The sequence below is a fragment of the Somniosus microcephalus genome, chromosome 10 (genome assembly GCF_052327205.1).
Source record: "Somniosus microcephalus isolate GS21.2 chromosome 10, FLI_Smic_1.0, whole genome shotgun sequence".
In the NCBI taxonomy this organism is placed as follows: Eukaryota; Metazoa; Chordata; class Chondrichthyes; order Squaliformes; family Somniosidae; genus Somniosus; species Somniosus microcephalus.
The window spans coordinates 120,846,678-120,861,653 of NC_140996.1; the positions used below are offsets into that span (position 1 = coordinate 120,846,678).

At 43.6% G+C, this 14,976-nt stretch overlaps 1 protein-coding gene across 1 annotated transcript in view; it reads left to right on the forward strand.

The window, feature by feature from the left end:
- Positions 1–14,976, forward strand: part of mre11a (MRE11 homolog A, double strand break repair nuclease) — a 94,931-nt gene that overhangs the window by 66,834 nt on the left and 13,121 nt on the right. The window contains exons 14-16 of the mRNA XM_085998770.1: positions 5,370–5,432; positions 9,732–9,954; positions 14,636–14,734. Of these exons, the coding sequence (XP_085854896.1) occupies positions 5,370–5,432; positions 9,732–9,954; positions 14,636–14,734 (385 nt within the window). The remainder of the gene's footprint in view (positions 1–5,369; positions 5,433–9,731; positions 9,955–14,635; positions 14,735–14,976) is intronic.

The window sequence follows — 14,976 nt, forward strand, 5'->3', positions numbered from 1 at the left end:
TGGGAGTGGTTTATAGACCTCCAAACAGTAAGGCGGAGGTTGGGGATGGCATTAATAAAGAAGCGTGCAATAAGGGCACAGCAGTCATCATGGGTGACTTTAATCTACATATAGATTGGGCCAACCAAATTAGTAACAATACTGTGGAGGAGGAATTCCTGGAGTGTTTACGGGATGGTTTCCTGGACCAATATGTCGAGGAACCAACCAGAGATCAGGCCATCTTAGACTGGGTATTATGTAACGAGAAAGGATTAATTAGCAATCTTGTTGTACGAGGCCCCTTGGGTCGGAGCGATCATAATATGATCGAATTCTTCATTAAGATGGAGAATGAAGTAGTTGACTCGGAGACTAGGGTCCTCAATTTAAAAAAAGGAAACTACGATGGTCTGAGGAGCGAGTTGGGTAGGATTGATTGGGGAATGGCACTCAAAGGGTTGACGGTGGATAGGCAATGGCAAACATTCAAAGATCGAATGGATGAACTACAGAATTTGTTCATCCCAGTTTGGCATAAAAATAAAACAAAAATGGTGACCCAACCGTGGCTAACAAGGGAAATTAGGCATAGCATAAGGTCCAAGGAGAGGGCATATAAATTGGCCAGAAAAAGCAATAATCCTGAGGATTGGGAGCAGTTTAGGATTCAACAAAGGAGGACAAAGGGATTAATTAAGAAAGGGAAAACAGAATATGAGAGTAAGCTTGCAGGGAACATAAAAACTGACTGTAAAAGCTTTTATAGATATGTGAAGAGAAAAAGATTGGTGAAGTCAAGCGTAGGTCCCTTGCAGTCAGAATCGGGGGAATTTATAATGGGGAACAAAGAAATGGCAGACCAACTAAATACATATTTTGGTTCTGTCTTCACAAAGGAGGACGCAAATAACCTCCCAGAGATGCCGGGGAACATAGGGTCTGATGAAAGGGTGGAACTGAAAGAAATCAGTATTTGTAGTGAAATGGTGTTAGGAAAATTGATGGGACTGAAGGCTGATAAATCCCCAGGGCCTGATAATCTACATCCCAGGGTACTTAAGGAAGTGGCCCTAGAAATAGTAGATGCATTGCTGGTCATCTTCCAGAACTCAATAGACTCTGGAACGGTACCCATGAATTGGGTAGCTAATGTTACCCCACTATTCAAAAAAGGTGGTAGAGAAAAGGCGGGTGGAGTTATAGACCGGTAAGCTTGACATCGGAAAATGCTGGAGTCCATTATAAAAGATGTAATAGCAGAGCACTTGGAAAGCAGTGACTGGATCGGACAAAGTCAACATGGATTTACAAAAGGTAAATCATGCTTGACTAATCTACTGGAATTTTTTGAGGATGTAACTGGTAAAATAGATAAGGGAGAACCAGTGGATGTGGTGTATTTGGACTTTCAGAAGGCTTTCGATAAGGTCCCGCATAAGAGATTAGCGTGCAAAATTAAGGCACATGGGATTGGGGGCAAGGTATTGACTTGGATAGAGAACTGGTTGGCGGACAGAAAGCAAAGAGTTGGAATAAACGGGTCGTTTTCCGAGTGGCAGGCAGTGACTAGTGGGGTACTGCAAGGATCGGTCCTAGGACCCCAGCTGTTCACAATATATATTAATGATCTGGACAAGGGAATTGGATGTAATATCTCCAAATTTGCAGACGACACAAAGCTGGGTGGGAGGGTATGCTGTGAGGAGGATGTCGTGAAACTCCAGTACGATTTGGACAGGTTGGGTGATTGGGCAGAAACATGGCAAATGCACTATAATGTGGATAAATGTGAGGTTATCCACTTTGGTGGCAAAAACAGGAAGGCAGATTATTATTTGAATGGCAATAGATTGGGAGAAGGGGAAGTGCAAAGAGACCTGGGTGTTCTTGTGCACCAGTCGCTGAAGGTAAGCATGCAGGTGCAGCAGGCGGTTAAGAAGGCAAATGGTATGTTGGCCTTCTTAGCAAGAGGGTTCGAGTACAAGAACAAGGATGTCTTGCTGCAGTTGTAGAGGGCCTTGGTGAGACCGCACCTTGAGTATTGTGTGCAGTTTTGGTCGCCTTACCTGAGTAAGGACGTTCTTGCCATGGAAGGAGTGCAGCGAAGATTCACCAGGCTGATACCTGGGATGGCAGGAATGACGTATGAGGAGAGATTGTGTCGATTGGGCTTATACTCACTGGAGTTTAAAAAATTGAGAGGGGATCTCATCGAAACCTATAAAATTCTGTCAGGCCTGGACAGACTCGATGCAGGAAGGATGTTTCTGATGGCCGGGGAGTCCAGAACCAGGGGTCATAGTCTAAGGATAAGGGGTAAGCCATTTAGGACTGAGATGAGGAGGAATTTCTTCACCCAGAGAGTGGTGAACCTGTGGAATTCTCTGCCACAGAGGGCGGTGGAGGCCAGTTCATTAAGTATATTCAAGAAAGAATTGGATATATTTCTTAAGGCTAACGGGATCAAGGGATATGGGGAGAAGGCAGGGACAGGGTACTGAATTTGGATGATCAGCCATGATCTCATCGAATGGCGGAGCAGGCTCGAAGGGCCGAATGGCCTACTCCTGCTCCTATCTTCTATGTTTCTATGTTTGGAGATTCTCGGGTTTGGGGACCCCTCGGATATATGCATGGGTAGTGCTGAAGTTTAATTGACCAAAACTGTACAGCTGACCAGCACACAGCACTGGTAAATGTCATGCTGCTTGTCCAGGCTGGATCACTCTACCTGGCCTGCAGAGTTATCTGGAACCAAGTGGGAAGAATCCCAGCCTCTGGGGCTAGGTCTACCCCTTCAGCTTCTATTCGTGAGCCAGTCTGGCTGGTTAAACAACTGTGCCCTTGAGGTACTGCAGACCTGCTTGGCTCAGGTCTGACACAGAGGACTGACGTGGTTCCAACTTCCATCTGTAGACATGTCATTTTGAAGCCACTTCAATCCCAAAGAGACCCTGCTAAGTCCCTGCCCCCAAGGAGTTGGTTTTAGCTATGGATAATATATACTCTAAAAATAAGTTTTTAAGTGATTTTAAAACTTGTTGTAAAGTGATTCTTTTCTATTAAAATGACACTGATTTTCATGTTCAGTAAAATATGTAGTGACAAATTGGAGGCTCTAGAATTTGTATTTAACAGCTTAAATTCTCGCTGAGCTTTGCAAACCTTGAGAGTGATTGAGTAGAGATTTAAAACTGTAATATCCCACTTTTAAGGAAACAAAATTCATAAATAAAAAAGTTGATTTATTTGTTACTTCTGGTTGTCTTTCTCTTTTTTTGCTTCCTTTTGCCATGTTTTCTCCTGAAGTTGTCTCCTTGCTGTGGTACAGTTGCACAAGCAGGAAGTGTTCTTTGGCCGTGCTTAATTTGTGCAAGGCTTGATAGTGAGAAAGCTATTAGACTGTGGAGGTTATCATTGTTAAGACTGGTACTATACTCGCCCTGCACATGTGTGTTTGCATGCATGCACTCACCTAGCAGGATAACTGGATAGCAACCAGGAATGAGAACCTTGGCTAGTTTTCCACTCCATTAGCAGGGCTGCTGAGGCAGACTATAGATGCCCTTGCCTCTACTCTGGCAGAGATCTCAGCAAAAGCAGTTGAAGTTAAGATGATTAACTGCTCCACACTGGATAAATATGCAGATAGGAATGGAATCGGTGGTTATATGAAGAGTGATTATAGACTGAGATTGTCACATTCTCCACAAGTCACAAATCTTCCTGTGTTGTGGGGAGGAGAAATGTCTGGAGGACAGCAAGGCAAAGCTGAATAGTGGAGATGTGAAGGTCAGAGGTTTTAATGCATTCATCCTCTGAGTCACACTTTACTTCAAATCAGCATCGGTAAAAGATAGTTTTTGTCAATGATACATGATGCCAGCCTTAACTTCCATCAACTACCAGCTTGCACCCCAGGCTCAACCCAGGGCTATGGGACCTTGGTGTCATTTTTGCACCGAATCCGAGCTCCCTTTGCTTCAGCTCTGGGACACCCAGAAAATATAGCACTGTGTACTGGCTCTGGACCTCCACCAACCAGAGGATCTATTGAGGTTCCAGGGGCAGGGCGTTTACCATTTTTGGAAATTGAACGCCCCACCTCTCCCGCCCAGGATATCTAGGTCTAATGGGGGCCTTCTGACTGCCGATCTCTATCAGTGACTAGAAGGCCCTGATCTCTGAGGCTTGATGTGCAGTTGCAGGCCTGAGAGGTCTTTAGTTTGTTGCTGCAAAATTCTGAACACCATCTCAACATGATACCATGTGCCACATATGTCAGTGCATTTGTGTGGTGATAAAATACACATGCATGCTGGTAACCAGGGTACCACCTGTTGAGTTGGAGCGAGGATGCCTACACAGACAAGAGAGGGCTCCCACTCCTGATTGATATTCAGCAACCTCTTCTGGAATTACAGGTGTATGAATGTTGGGTGACTATAGGATCGGGTTTGGCTGTGAGATCCTCCAGTCAACCTTCGCTGTCCAGGCTTCCACATGAAACATGGCCATTCTGGCAAGGTGCTGGAGAATGCCATGCTGGTGTGGGATTACGGAGATTCCAAGTGTGATTCCTGGTTTTTGCTGAGTTGGTTTTGGCACCCTTGGTTGGAGCGAGAATATTGTGTGGGATTTTTCCTTGTGACCACTATCCAACAACCACTGCTGACGTTATGCATATATGTACATCAGGTGAGGGCAGTTTCAAGCTCAGTGTGATGTTCAACTGTGGTTAAATAACCTCCTGACACTCTGTTCAGGCTCTCATCTGAATGATGGCCACTTGGGCAAGATGTCAGAGGATGACCAATTCCTATGTAACCATCTCACAGCAGGGAGAAAATTGGCAAGGGGGAAATATACTGGGAGAGAAAGTATTCCTCAGCTGGTATTGTAGCTTGTGCATAAATAAAATTAAAAAAGGAACTGTACATGTAGGAATATGCAGTCTGAATTTTGGTTCAAAGGGTTTATTTTAAAAGTTATAGGCCTAGAAATTGGGTTGAGGCGCCAAGTTCGCCTGGGCGCTGGTTTTTGCGCAGCGTTCGGTGCTGTAGCGATCGTCAGAAATTCAGTTGAAGTGCCCCTAGAGGGAGACGGGGCGAGGCTCGAGGCGCTCCGCGTCCCTCTTAGGGCGCTGAAACTGAATATCGCAGCGCAACGTGCCGCAGCGCCACACGCTGCGGCACGGCACGCCGCCGTACTGCAGGCCTTCCTCCTGCTGTTAAGGGGGAGGGGCCTGCAACAGCTACCTGATTAACACTCTGCTGTACTGATGAGAGAACTATCAGTCTGTCTGGTTATTGGGGCCGGGTGAGGTTTCTGTTCATTATTGGGACATTTCACACAGACTAGTCATCTGATTTTTTTTAAACTTTCAGGTTCGACATTTTCGTGAAACTCGAAAAAAAAACACAGCAGAAGAAGATGAAGACGTTCAAGAGGTAAGTATCCATTGTTTGCTGTGTGATGATTCTGTAACGTTTCTATTCTTTAATTAAATAATAGATTTGTGCCACAACTTTTTACACACTGCCTCTGGACTTGAGTGGTGTAATGTTACTCACAGGAGTGTTTTTGATCATTGCAAGCTGTACCATGTGACCAGAATTTACAGTGATGCTCTTTTACTGCCCTGTCTATGGATACAAATCTGACCCGTCCAGATCCAAGTAATTAAATTTAAATGTATGTCTAAATGAGATGGCGTGCACAGGCTGAGTGCTCCATACCCCCTCAATATTTTCAGGCAGGCATATACAATATGTTGTTCCTACAATAGCAAAATACTGCGGATGCTGGAAATCAGAAATAACAACAGAAAATGCTGGAAACACTCAGCAGGTCAGGCAGCATTGTGGAGCGAGAAACAGAGTTAACGTTTCAGATCGATGACCTTTCATCAGAATTCAGCGGGAGTTTAGTGGCAGCGGTAACTGGTTGCGCACTGCTCTGGTGCGCAGGCGATGATGACGTCATCACTGTGCGCAGTGCCCCGTTTTCGCCCCGCCTGCAAAACTGGCCCGCGCCCCCAGAACCTGCGCCGGGCGATGACAGCGACCGATTCAGTGGGGTGGGAACGGAGCGGCAGGAGGCTCGCGGGGCGCTAACTAAAGGGGAGGTGGCTGGCGGGGGGAAAAAAATTGGCTGGTTGACTTGTCACGGCCCGTTGCGTCTTTGAATGCGGGGTCCATGCCGCGATCTGGCAGCCTGGCGCTCCTCTTGTGTGCTGGGCTGCTGGAACGGCACCCCTGCTCCCCGGTGGTCCAGGTAGGGCCCCGCAGAGTTGTGGGATTGGGCCCTCCCCTTTAATGAGGGGAAGAGCCCTTCGATGCGGCAGCGCTATGTGGCCCAGTGCATAGCGCTGCAGAACGCACCGCCCCGGTATTCGGGGTTAGCGCTCTTAAGAAGGAAGTGGAGCATTTGAATTAGATCTCCACCTCCCTCTTGGGGCGCTAAAACTGAAGTTGGCGATCGCCGGCGCTATAATGGACGCTAACGAATTTTTCCCCCATTGACTCTCATTGGTTATGGTTCTACATGAAACAGCAGCACTCTGGTAGCTCACCCACATGGCTGTACTTCTCACATGAACTTGGGCAGTGAACATCAGTGAGTTATTCACTGGACTGCATCACAGCTGAGCCTGTCTTCACTTGAATTGCACACAATCCGGTTGTGATCACAGGATAATGATCAGGATTAGGAACACTGGGTTATATTAAAGTTGCTAGCTGAAGAATGGTGAGGCCAGTTTCAGTGCCTCAGTTGCTGCTCCAACTGATCAGTTAACTCGGCACAAACCTGGAATCTGCTGATCTCTACGATTTAGTACAAAGCCCCAATCTCTCACTCCCGGATCATTGGAGTAATGCTAACGCTCTGGACTGCATATTAGCTCTGTAAATTGCTAGCCAGAAGGATAACGTCTTGGAGATCCTGCTTTTAGTTTCTTAATTCTAGAAAATTTGTTATCCAAACTACTAAGCCATAGGGTTCTATAGGTTAGGAATATAAGAATCATACTATTGCCGCTAGCAGTTGATTTAAATTTAATCTGTAACAAATTCTTAGGCTATTGTTTTATTAGTAACAAGATCATTTTAACACTACTGAGACTGGGTGGAACGTGCTTAATTAGTTTGTAATATCGAAGGAATATATGCAGGATTTTAAATCTTTGAACAGTTTATTGCAAAAATATTGAAACCACAAAAGACTGTTAAAAGCCATGGGTCATAATATCAGCATTTGGATTTTCTTGCACACTCTTGACTTTAATCAGGGGGAAATCTCTCCACTGGCTGGAGTCATACCTAGCACAAAGGAAGGTGGTTGTGGTTGCTGAAGGTCAGTCATCTCCACCCCAGGACATCACTGCAGGAGTTCCTCAGGGCAGTGTCCTAGGCCCAACCACCTTCAGCTGCTTCATCAATGACCTTTCCTCCATCATAAGGTCAGAAGTGAGGGTGTTTGCTGATGCTTACATTCGTAATTCCTCAGATAATGAAGCAGTCCATGCCCACATGCAGCAAGACCTGGATAACACTCGGGCTTGGGCTGATGAGTGACAGGTAATATTTGTGCCAGGCAACAACCATCTCCAACAAGAGAAAGTCTAACCAACTCCCCATGACATTCAATGGCATTACCATTATCTAATCCCCCACCATCACCATCCTGGGGGTTACCATTGATCAGAAACTTAACTGGACCAGCCACATAAATACTGTGGCAACAAGAGCAGGTCAGAGGCTGGGTATTCTGCAGCAAGTGACTTGCCTCCTGACTCCCCAAAGCCTTTCCACCATCTACAAGGCACAAGCCAGGAGTGTGATGGAATTCTCTCTACTTGCCTGGATGAGTGCAGCTCCAACAACACTCAAGAAGCTCGACACCATCCAGGACAAAGCAGCCCGCTTGATTGGCACCCCATCTGCCACCTTAAACATTCACTCCCTCCACCACCGGCCTACTGTGGCTGCAGTGTGTACCAGCTACAAGATGCACTGCAGCAACTCACCAAGGCTTCTTCGACAGCACCTCCCAAACCCGTGATCTCTATCACGTAGAAGGACAAGGGCAGCAGGCGCATGGGAATGCCACCACCTCGAGTTCCCCTTCAATGTCAGTGTCAGCTGTGGCTCAGTGGGTAGCACTCTCGTCTGAATCAGAAGGTTGTGTTGAAGTCCCACTCCAGAGACTTGAGCACATAAAGCTAGGCTGACACTCCAGTGCAGCGCTGAGGAAGTGCTGCACTGTTGGAGGTGCCGTCTTTCGGATGAGACATTAAACCGAGACCCCGTCTGCGCTCTCGTGTACGTAATAGATCCCATGGCACTATTTCGAAGAGGAGCAGGGGAGTTATTCCCGGTGTCCTGGCCAATATTTATCCCTCAATCAACATAACAAAAATAGATTATCTGATCATTATCACATTGCTGTTTGTGGGAGCTCGCTGTGCGCAAATTGGCCTCCGCATTTCCCACATTACAACAGTAACTCCACTTCAAATAGTAATTCATTGGCTGTAAAGCGCTTTGAACCATCCAGTGGTCATGAAAGGCACTATATAAATGCAAGTCTGTCTTTTCTCTCTGGTCACACACCATCCTGACTTAGAAATATATCGCCGTTCCTTCATCGTCGCTTGGTCAAAATCCTGGAGCCCCCTCCCTAATAACACTGGGAGTATCTTCACCACACGGACTGCAGCGGTTCACGAAGACGACTCACCACCAACTACTCGAGGGCAATTAGGGATGGGCAATAAATGCTGGCTTTGCCAGCGACGCCCACATCCCATGAATGAATAATCAATCTTGATTTCACAGGAGATAAAGTGGCTGAGTGTTTTCTCCTCAGAATTCTTTGAAATTTATCCCCTTATAATATTTTAATATGAACTATGTGCTGAAAGCATAAACATGTCGAGAGTTATCATCACTCATATATTTGCTCGAGTCCAGAATGTGTGGCTATAAATTAGCCCAAGGGATTATCAAATTAATATGGATCATACTATTCTTGTTCATTTGCTCTTTATTTTTTTGGGTGGGGGCATGGAGAGGAGAAAAATGGCATGTGTGAGACAAATAATCAGAAAATTCTCATTCACATAGATTATTTGTTCTTCAATCATGTTTTTAGCTAATAATTTGGGCAGGTATGTAAATCTTCACTGCCCCCAAACCATTCAAATTATTTGTGTGTTTTTTTGTTAAATTGTTTAGAGACTGTGAAATATTTTTGGTGGGGAATGAGTGATTTGTTAATTTTAGTGATATCACTCCCAGTGCCATGTTCTTGCTGTAACTGCCAGTTTAAAACATAGTATTTAAAGATTTTTAACTTGTATTTTAGAATTTTTATTTTTATTGCAGCGTATTTTGTTTGCAGCTTAAAGGCTATCTTGTTCTTCCCACTCCGTGAAGCATCTTGGGACATTTTCTACATTAAAGGCATTAGATAGTTGCTGGTTGTTTACCTTGTAATATTCTAACTTTAGCCACTTGGGTCAAAGTTGTAACAGTGTAGAAAATTATTTCAATTCCTTACTGTGATAGACATTGCTTTTGCATTAATAGGAAATATCCCATGTTTAACTTGAGTAATTGGATCTTTCAAATAATTTCAAACTGAATTCACTGTAAATTATACTGTCATTGTATGTCTGCTTATTTGTTTAATGTTATTGTAGTGAGCATTTTCCTGATGGGCAGTTTTTTCCCCTTAAATGAAAGGCAATGAGTAGAGCCAGGGCGCATAGAACTGAAGGAAAAGAAGTCTCATCATTGATTAGTGATGACGATGTGGATTATGTGGACATTACTGAAGAGAAAGCTGCAGACTCTGATGAAAGCAGTGCATCTTTAACCAACAGAGGGCGAGGCAGAGGTCGTGGAAGGGGCAGCAGTAGAGGCCAGAGCACTTCCACGGGAAGAGGAGGATCCAGAAGAGGAAGCAGTAAGAATTGTTTACGTTATACGAACATACAAAATTGATGGGCAGGAAAGACCAGCTGGTCCATCAAGACAGGCCCACACCATGCTGGCCGGTCCATCATGGCTAAATACTTCTTCCCTCCCCTGACCTCTCCTCATACCCACCCCTGCAGCCATGTAATATTCTGGGAGAGGCAGAAAAAACCAGAGCTAGTAAGGGAAAAAATACTCTGGAAAATTTTTCTCTGACCCCCTCAGGCGATCAAAACTGGTACAGGAGATCACATGGACCAACTGTTATCTATAAAGACACTAACCTTCTATATGATGCAATCTCTGCCTAGTCAGGAACTGGTCCAGCTCCCTCTTGAAGGCCAGCAGAGAGTCAGCACCCACCACACCAGCCGGCAGTGTATTCCAGAAGCTCACAATTCTCTGGGGAAAAGAAGAACTGCCTAACATCCAGTCTATTCCTACCCTTGCATAGTTTAAACTCGCCTACCTGTGCCCTCCCCAATCTGGTAAACTGCAATAATCCATCAGTAGGGATGTATCCAGCCCTTTAATTATTTTATAGACCTATATCAGGTCACCTCTAAGTCTATGTTGCTGTAAAGTAAATAAATCAAGGGCCTTGAGCCTATTTCAGTAACTGAGATTCTTTAAGCATGGAATCATTTTTGTTGCTCTCCTCTGGACCTACTCCAAGGCAACTATATCGCCCATCATTTACGGGGACCAAAACTGGGCGGTCTGTCAAGAGACCTGTATAGTGTCAAAATGGTGTCCTTTGGTTCTGTTACTACAGCCCAATACCCTGTTAGCTTTAGATACAGTTTCTCTACATTGGCCATGAACCTTTAGTGATCTGTGCACAGTAACACCAAGATCTTTTTTTCTCTCTTTCTCAATCGCTTTCAGTATTGTTCCCTGCAAATAATGTGTATTCTGTGTTGGCCATACCAACATGCATAACACTAAATTGATCTAAATTAAACGTCATTTGTCACTGTGCAGCCCACTCCCCAGCACATCTAAATCTTTTTGGATTTGATTGCACTCCTCTACCGTTTTAACCCTTGCACAGATTTTGGTGTCATTTGCAAACCATACTCTGAACACTGCTGTCCAGGTCATTAATAAAGACCGTGAAGATCCCTGGGGGACACCATTAGTAACATGTCTCTAAGCTGAACCACATCCATTAACTACAACATTTTGTCTGCGAGATTGGAACCAATTCCTCATCCAGCGTTTCAGATTTCTACTAATGCCACGAGATAAGTAACCTAGTGTGAGGTATCTTCTCAAAGACTTTCTAAAAGTCCAAGTTGACAAAGTCTACCGGATTTCCCTTATCCACTAAGCTAGTGACTTCCTTAAAAAAAGCTCATCGAATTTGTTAGGTGCAACATATTTTTGAGAAGCCGTGTTGTGAATTTGCATCTCTTATGATCCCTTCTAACATATTCGCAATAATGGATATCCGGCTGATAGACCTGTAGTTCCCTTGCTCTGATTTGTCCCCTTTTCCTTTTTGAAAATAGGAACTTCATGAGCTAGCTTCCAGTCTAAAGGAACTATCCCTGACTCTATTGAACTTTTGAAGATATGGGAAAGGAGGGCTCACAGAACACTTGTGCCATCTCTTTAATCACCCTTGGATGGATATTATCTGGACCTGGAGCTCTATCAACTTTGAGCTTTCCTAATCTATCCAAGATGACATTACTATCTATTTTAATATTAATAATGCTATTCAATACTGAGTAAACCCCACCACCACCCCACAATTTGGAACATAAGCATCATCTACAGGAGTATAGACTGATGCAAAATAGTCATTTAGCAGCTCTGCCATAACCTGCGAATCAGTTCGAATCTGCCCTACAGTATCCATTAGTGGCCCTTATATGGTCCTTAATGGTCTTCTGACATGGCTAAAAGAGCTTTTGCTATGACTGCCACAATTATGCACCATCTTCTTTTCCAGAGATCATTTGGCTAATCTTATGGCTGTTTTTGCATCCTTTCTAAAACTACAAAGAACACAGTCCTTAAAATGTTAGATTTAAAACAATTATTACACTGCCATTATTACATAGTGAGTCAGTATTTTCACTTGTGGGGTTGACTCCTGGACAGAAAGCTGTGTTTAACTCTGTCACTCAAACATGCTTCTCTCCATTGAGTGAGTTTAATTAGTTTTGGTTTGGTACAGTGCAGAAATGAATGTTTCATTTTGAGTATTGTATTTAGGGTGCACTGATTGAAGTCACTATGTTAACGGTACAGATTATTCTGCACAATAATGAATGGTAATAGATAGCTTTGATTGTATACATGGAAAAATATAGTTCTCTCTACCCTTGCCCCTTAAGAGTAATGGGGGTAAATTTCCATAGAGGCCCACCCGGTTGTTCGTTGTAACTTTGACAAAAATGCTGTGGAATCATAGAATGGTTACAGCATGGAAGAAGGCAATTCGGCCCGTCGAGCCCGTGCCAGTTCTCTGCAAGAGCACCTCAGCTAGTCCCACTCCCCCACCCTTTCCCCGTAGCCCTGCAATTTTTTTTCTTTCAGGTACTTATCCTACTTCCTTTTGAAATCTGTGATTGAATCTGCCCCCACCACCTTTTCAGGCAGTGCATTCCAGATCCTAACCACTCGCTGCGTAAAAAAGTTTTTTCTTATGTCACCTTTGGTTCTTTTGCCAATCACCTTAAATCTGTGTCCTCAGGTTCTCGACCCTACCGCTAATGGGAACAGTTTCTCTCTCTCTACTCTGTCTAGACCCCTCATGATATTGAACACCTATCTCAAATCTCCTCTCAATCTTCTCTGCTGTAAGGAGAACAACCCCAGCTTCTCCAGTCTATCCACGTAACTGAAGTCCCTCATCCCTGGAGTCATTCTCGTAAATCTTTTCTGCACCCTCTCTAAGGCCTTCACGTCCTTCCTAAAGTGCAGTGCCCAGAATTGGACACAATACTCCAGTTGAGGCCGAATCAGTGTTTATACAGTTTCATCATAATTTCCACGCTTTTGTACTCTATACCTCTATTCATGAAGCCCAGGATCCCGTAAGCTTTTTTAACTGCTTTCTCAACCTGCCCTGCCACCTTCAACGGTTTGTACACATATACCCTTAGATCTTTCTGTTCATGCACCCCCTTTAGGATTGTACCCTTTAGTTTATATTTCCTCTCCTCATTCTTTCTACCAAAATGTATCACTTTGCATTTTTCTGCGTTAAGTTTCATCTGCCACGTGTCCGTCCATTCTGTCAACCTGTCTATGTCCTCCTTGAAGTCTATCACTATCTTCCTCACTGTTCACTATACTTCCAAGTTTTGTGTCATCTGCAAATTTTGAAATTGTGCCCTGTACACCCACATCCAAGTCATTAATATATATCAAGAAAAGCAGTGGTCCTAGAACCAACCCCTGAGAAACACCACTGTATACCTTCCTCCAGTCCAAAAAACAACCGTGGACTACTACTCTCTGTTTCCTGTCACTTGGCCAATTTTGTATCCATGCTGCCACTGTCCCTTTTATTCCATGGGCTTCAACTTTGCTGGCAAGCCTATTATGTGGCACTTTGTTGAATGCCTTTTGGAAATCCAGGTACACCATGTCAACCGCATTGCCTTCATCAACCCTCTCTGTTACCTCATCAAAAAACTCGATCAAATTGCCTTTAACAAATCCGTGCTGGCTTTCCTTAATTAATCCACACTTATCCAAGTGACTCTTAATTTTGTCCCTGATTATTGTTTCTAAAAGCTTCCCCACTACTGAGGTTAAACTGACTGGCCTATAGTTGCTGGGTTTATCCTTACACCATTTTTTGAACAAGGGTGTAACATTTGCAATTCTCCAGTCCTTTGGCACCACCCCCATTTCTAAGGAGGATTGGAAGATTATGGCCATTACCTCCATGATTTCTTCCTTCACTTCCCTCAGCGTCCTAGGCTGCATCCCATCCAGTCCTGGTGACTTATCTACTTTTAAGTACAACCGGCCTTTCTAGTACCTCGTCTTTATCAATTTTTATCACATCCAGTATCTCCTCTACCTCCTCCTTTACTATGTCTATGGCAGCATCTTCTCCCTTGGTGAAGACAGATGCAAAGTATTCATTTAGTACCTCAGCCAAATCCCAGATAAACAGCATTTCTCCAGACTCTCTGACTCTTCTACTGAAGTTACGGTGAATGAGCAGCGAGCTGTCATTAGCACTCTATGTTTTGTATTTGTTTCATGTCCATTTGTTTCATGTCCACTTAAGTGATGTTTGTTCAATGAGCTAATTCATCACTGTTTGCTTTCCAAAGCACACTCTTGATATTAATTTTATAGGTAACTGAAGTGTTCACATTAAGAAAGCAGTTCTACACCAGACAAGGAGACCTGTTTACTGCAAACATATATTCAGTTATTAGTTTGAATTGAAGAATAAATATTTTTTCCAAAACCTGCAAAGGTCCTTCGTATGTCTGACCATTCATAGTAATTGTTTAACAGCAGCTGTTTTGACCTAAAATGGTGTCTGTTTTTTAAAATGTCAATATAAAAGAGGTAATCACAGGTGACTTTTCTGAGCTTATGGTAAATAACTGCAAAGATGGTATTGTTTTATTAATATGTTTTAATATTCTAATATATTGAGAGCTTAAGTAACTCCTTTGGTTCACTAGGGAGCAGTGGACGAGAAACTGGAAAAGAATCGAAGGTCAGCAGCAGAGCATACAAGGCTCCAGTAGTTACTCCTGTAAAGACTAAGTCGATCATGGACGGTAGGCCAATTTATATGTCCGGGAACCACTGCAGATGTGTTAAATATTAGTCTTTTATTCTAAATACTATAACTTATATTTTTATACTACTGTATAATGTTTCTTACAAAACTCAGCAGTCCTTTGATTGCCCACTGCAGTTATCTTTGTAAGGGTAAGCTATAAAATAGTATTAAAAAAAAAACAGAATTGTTAGTGTTTTGCTGAACATTAAATTAATTATATTACTTTGTAATAGTTGC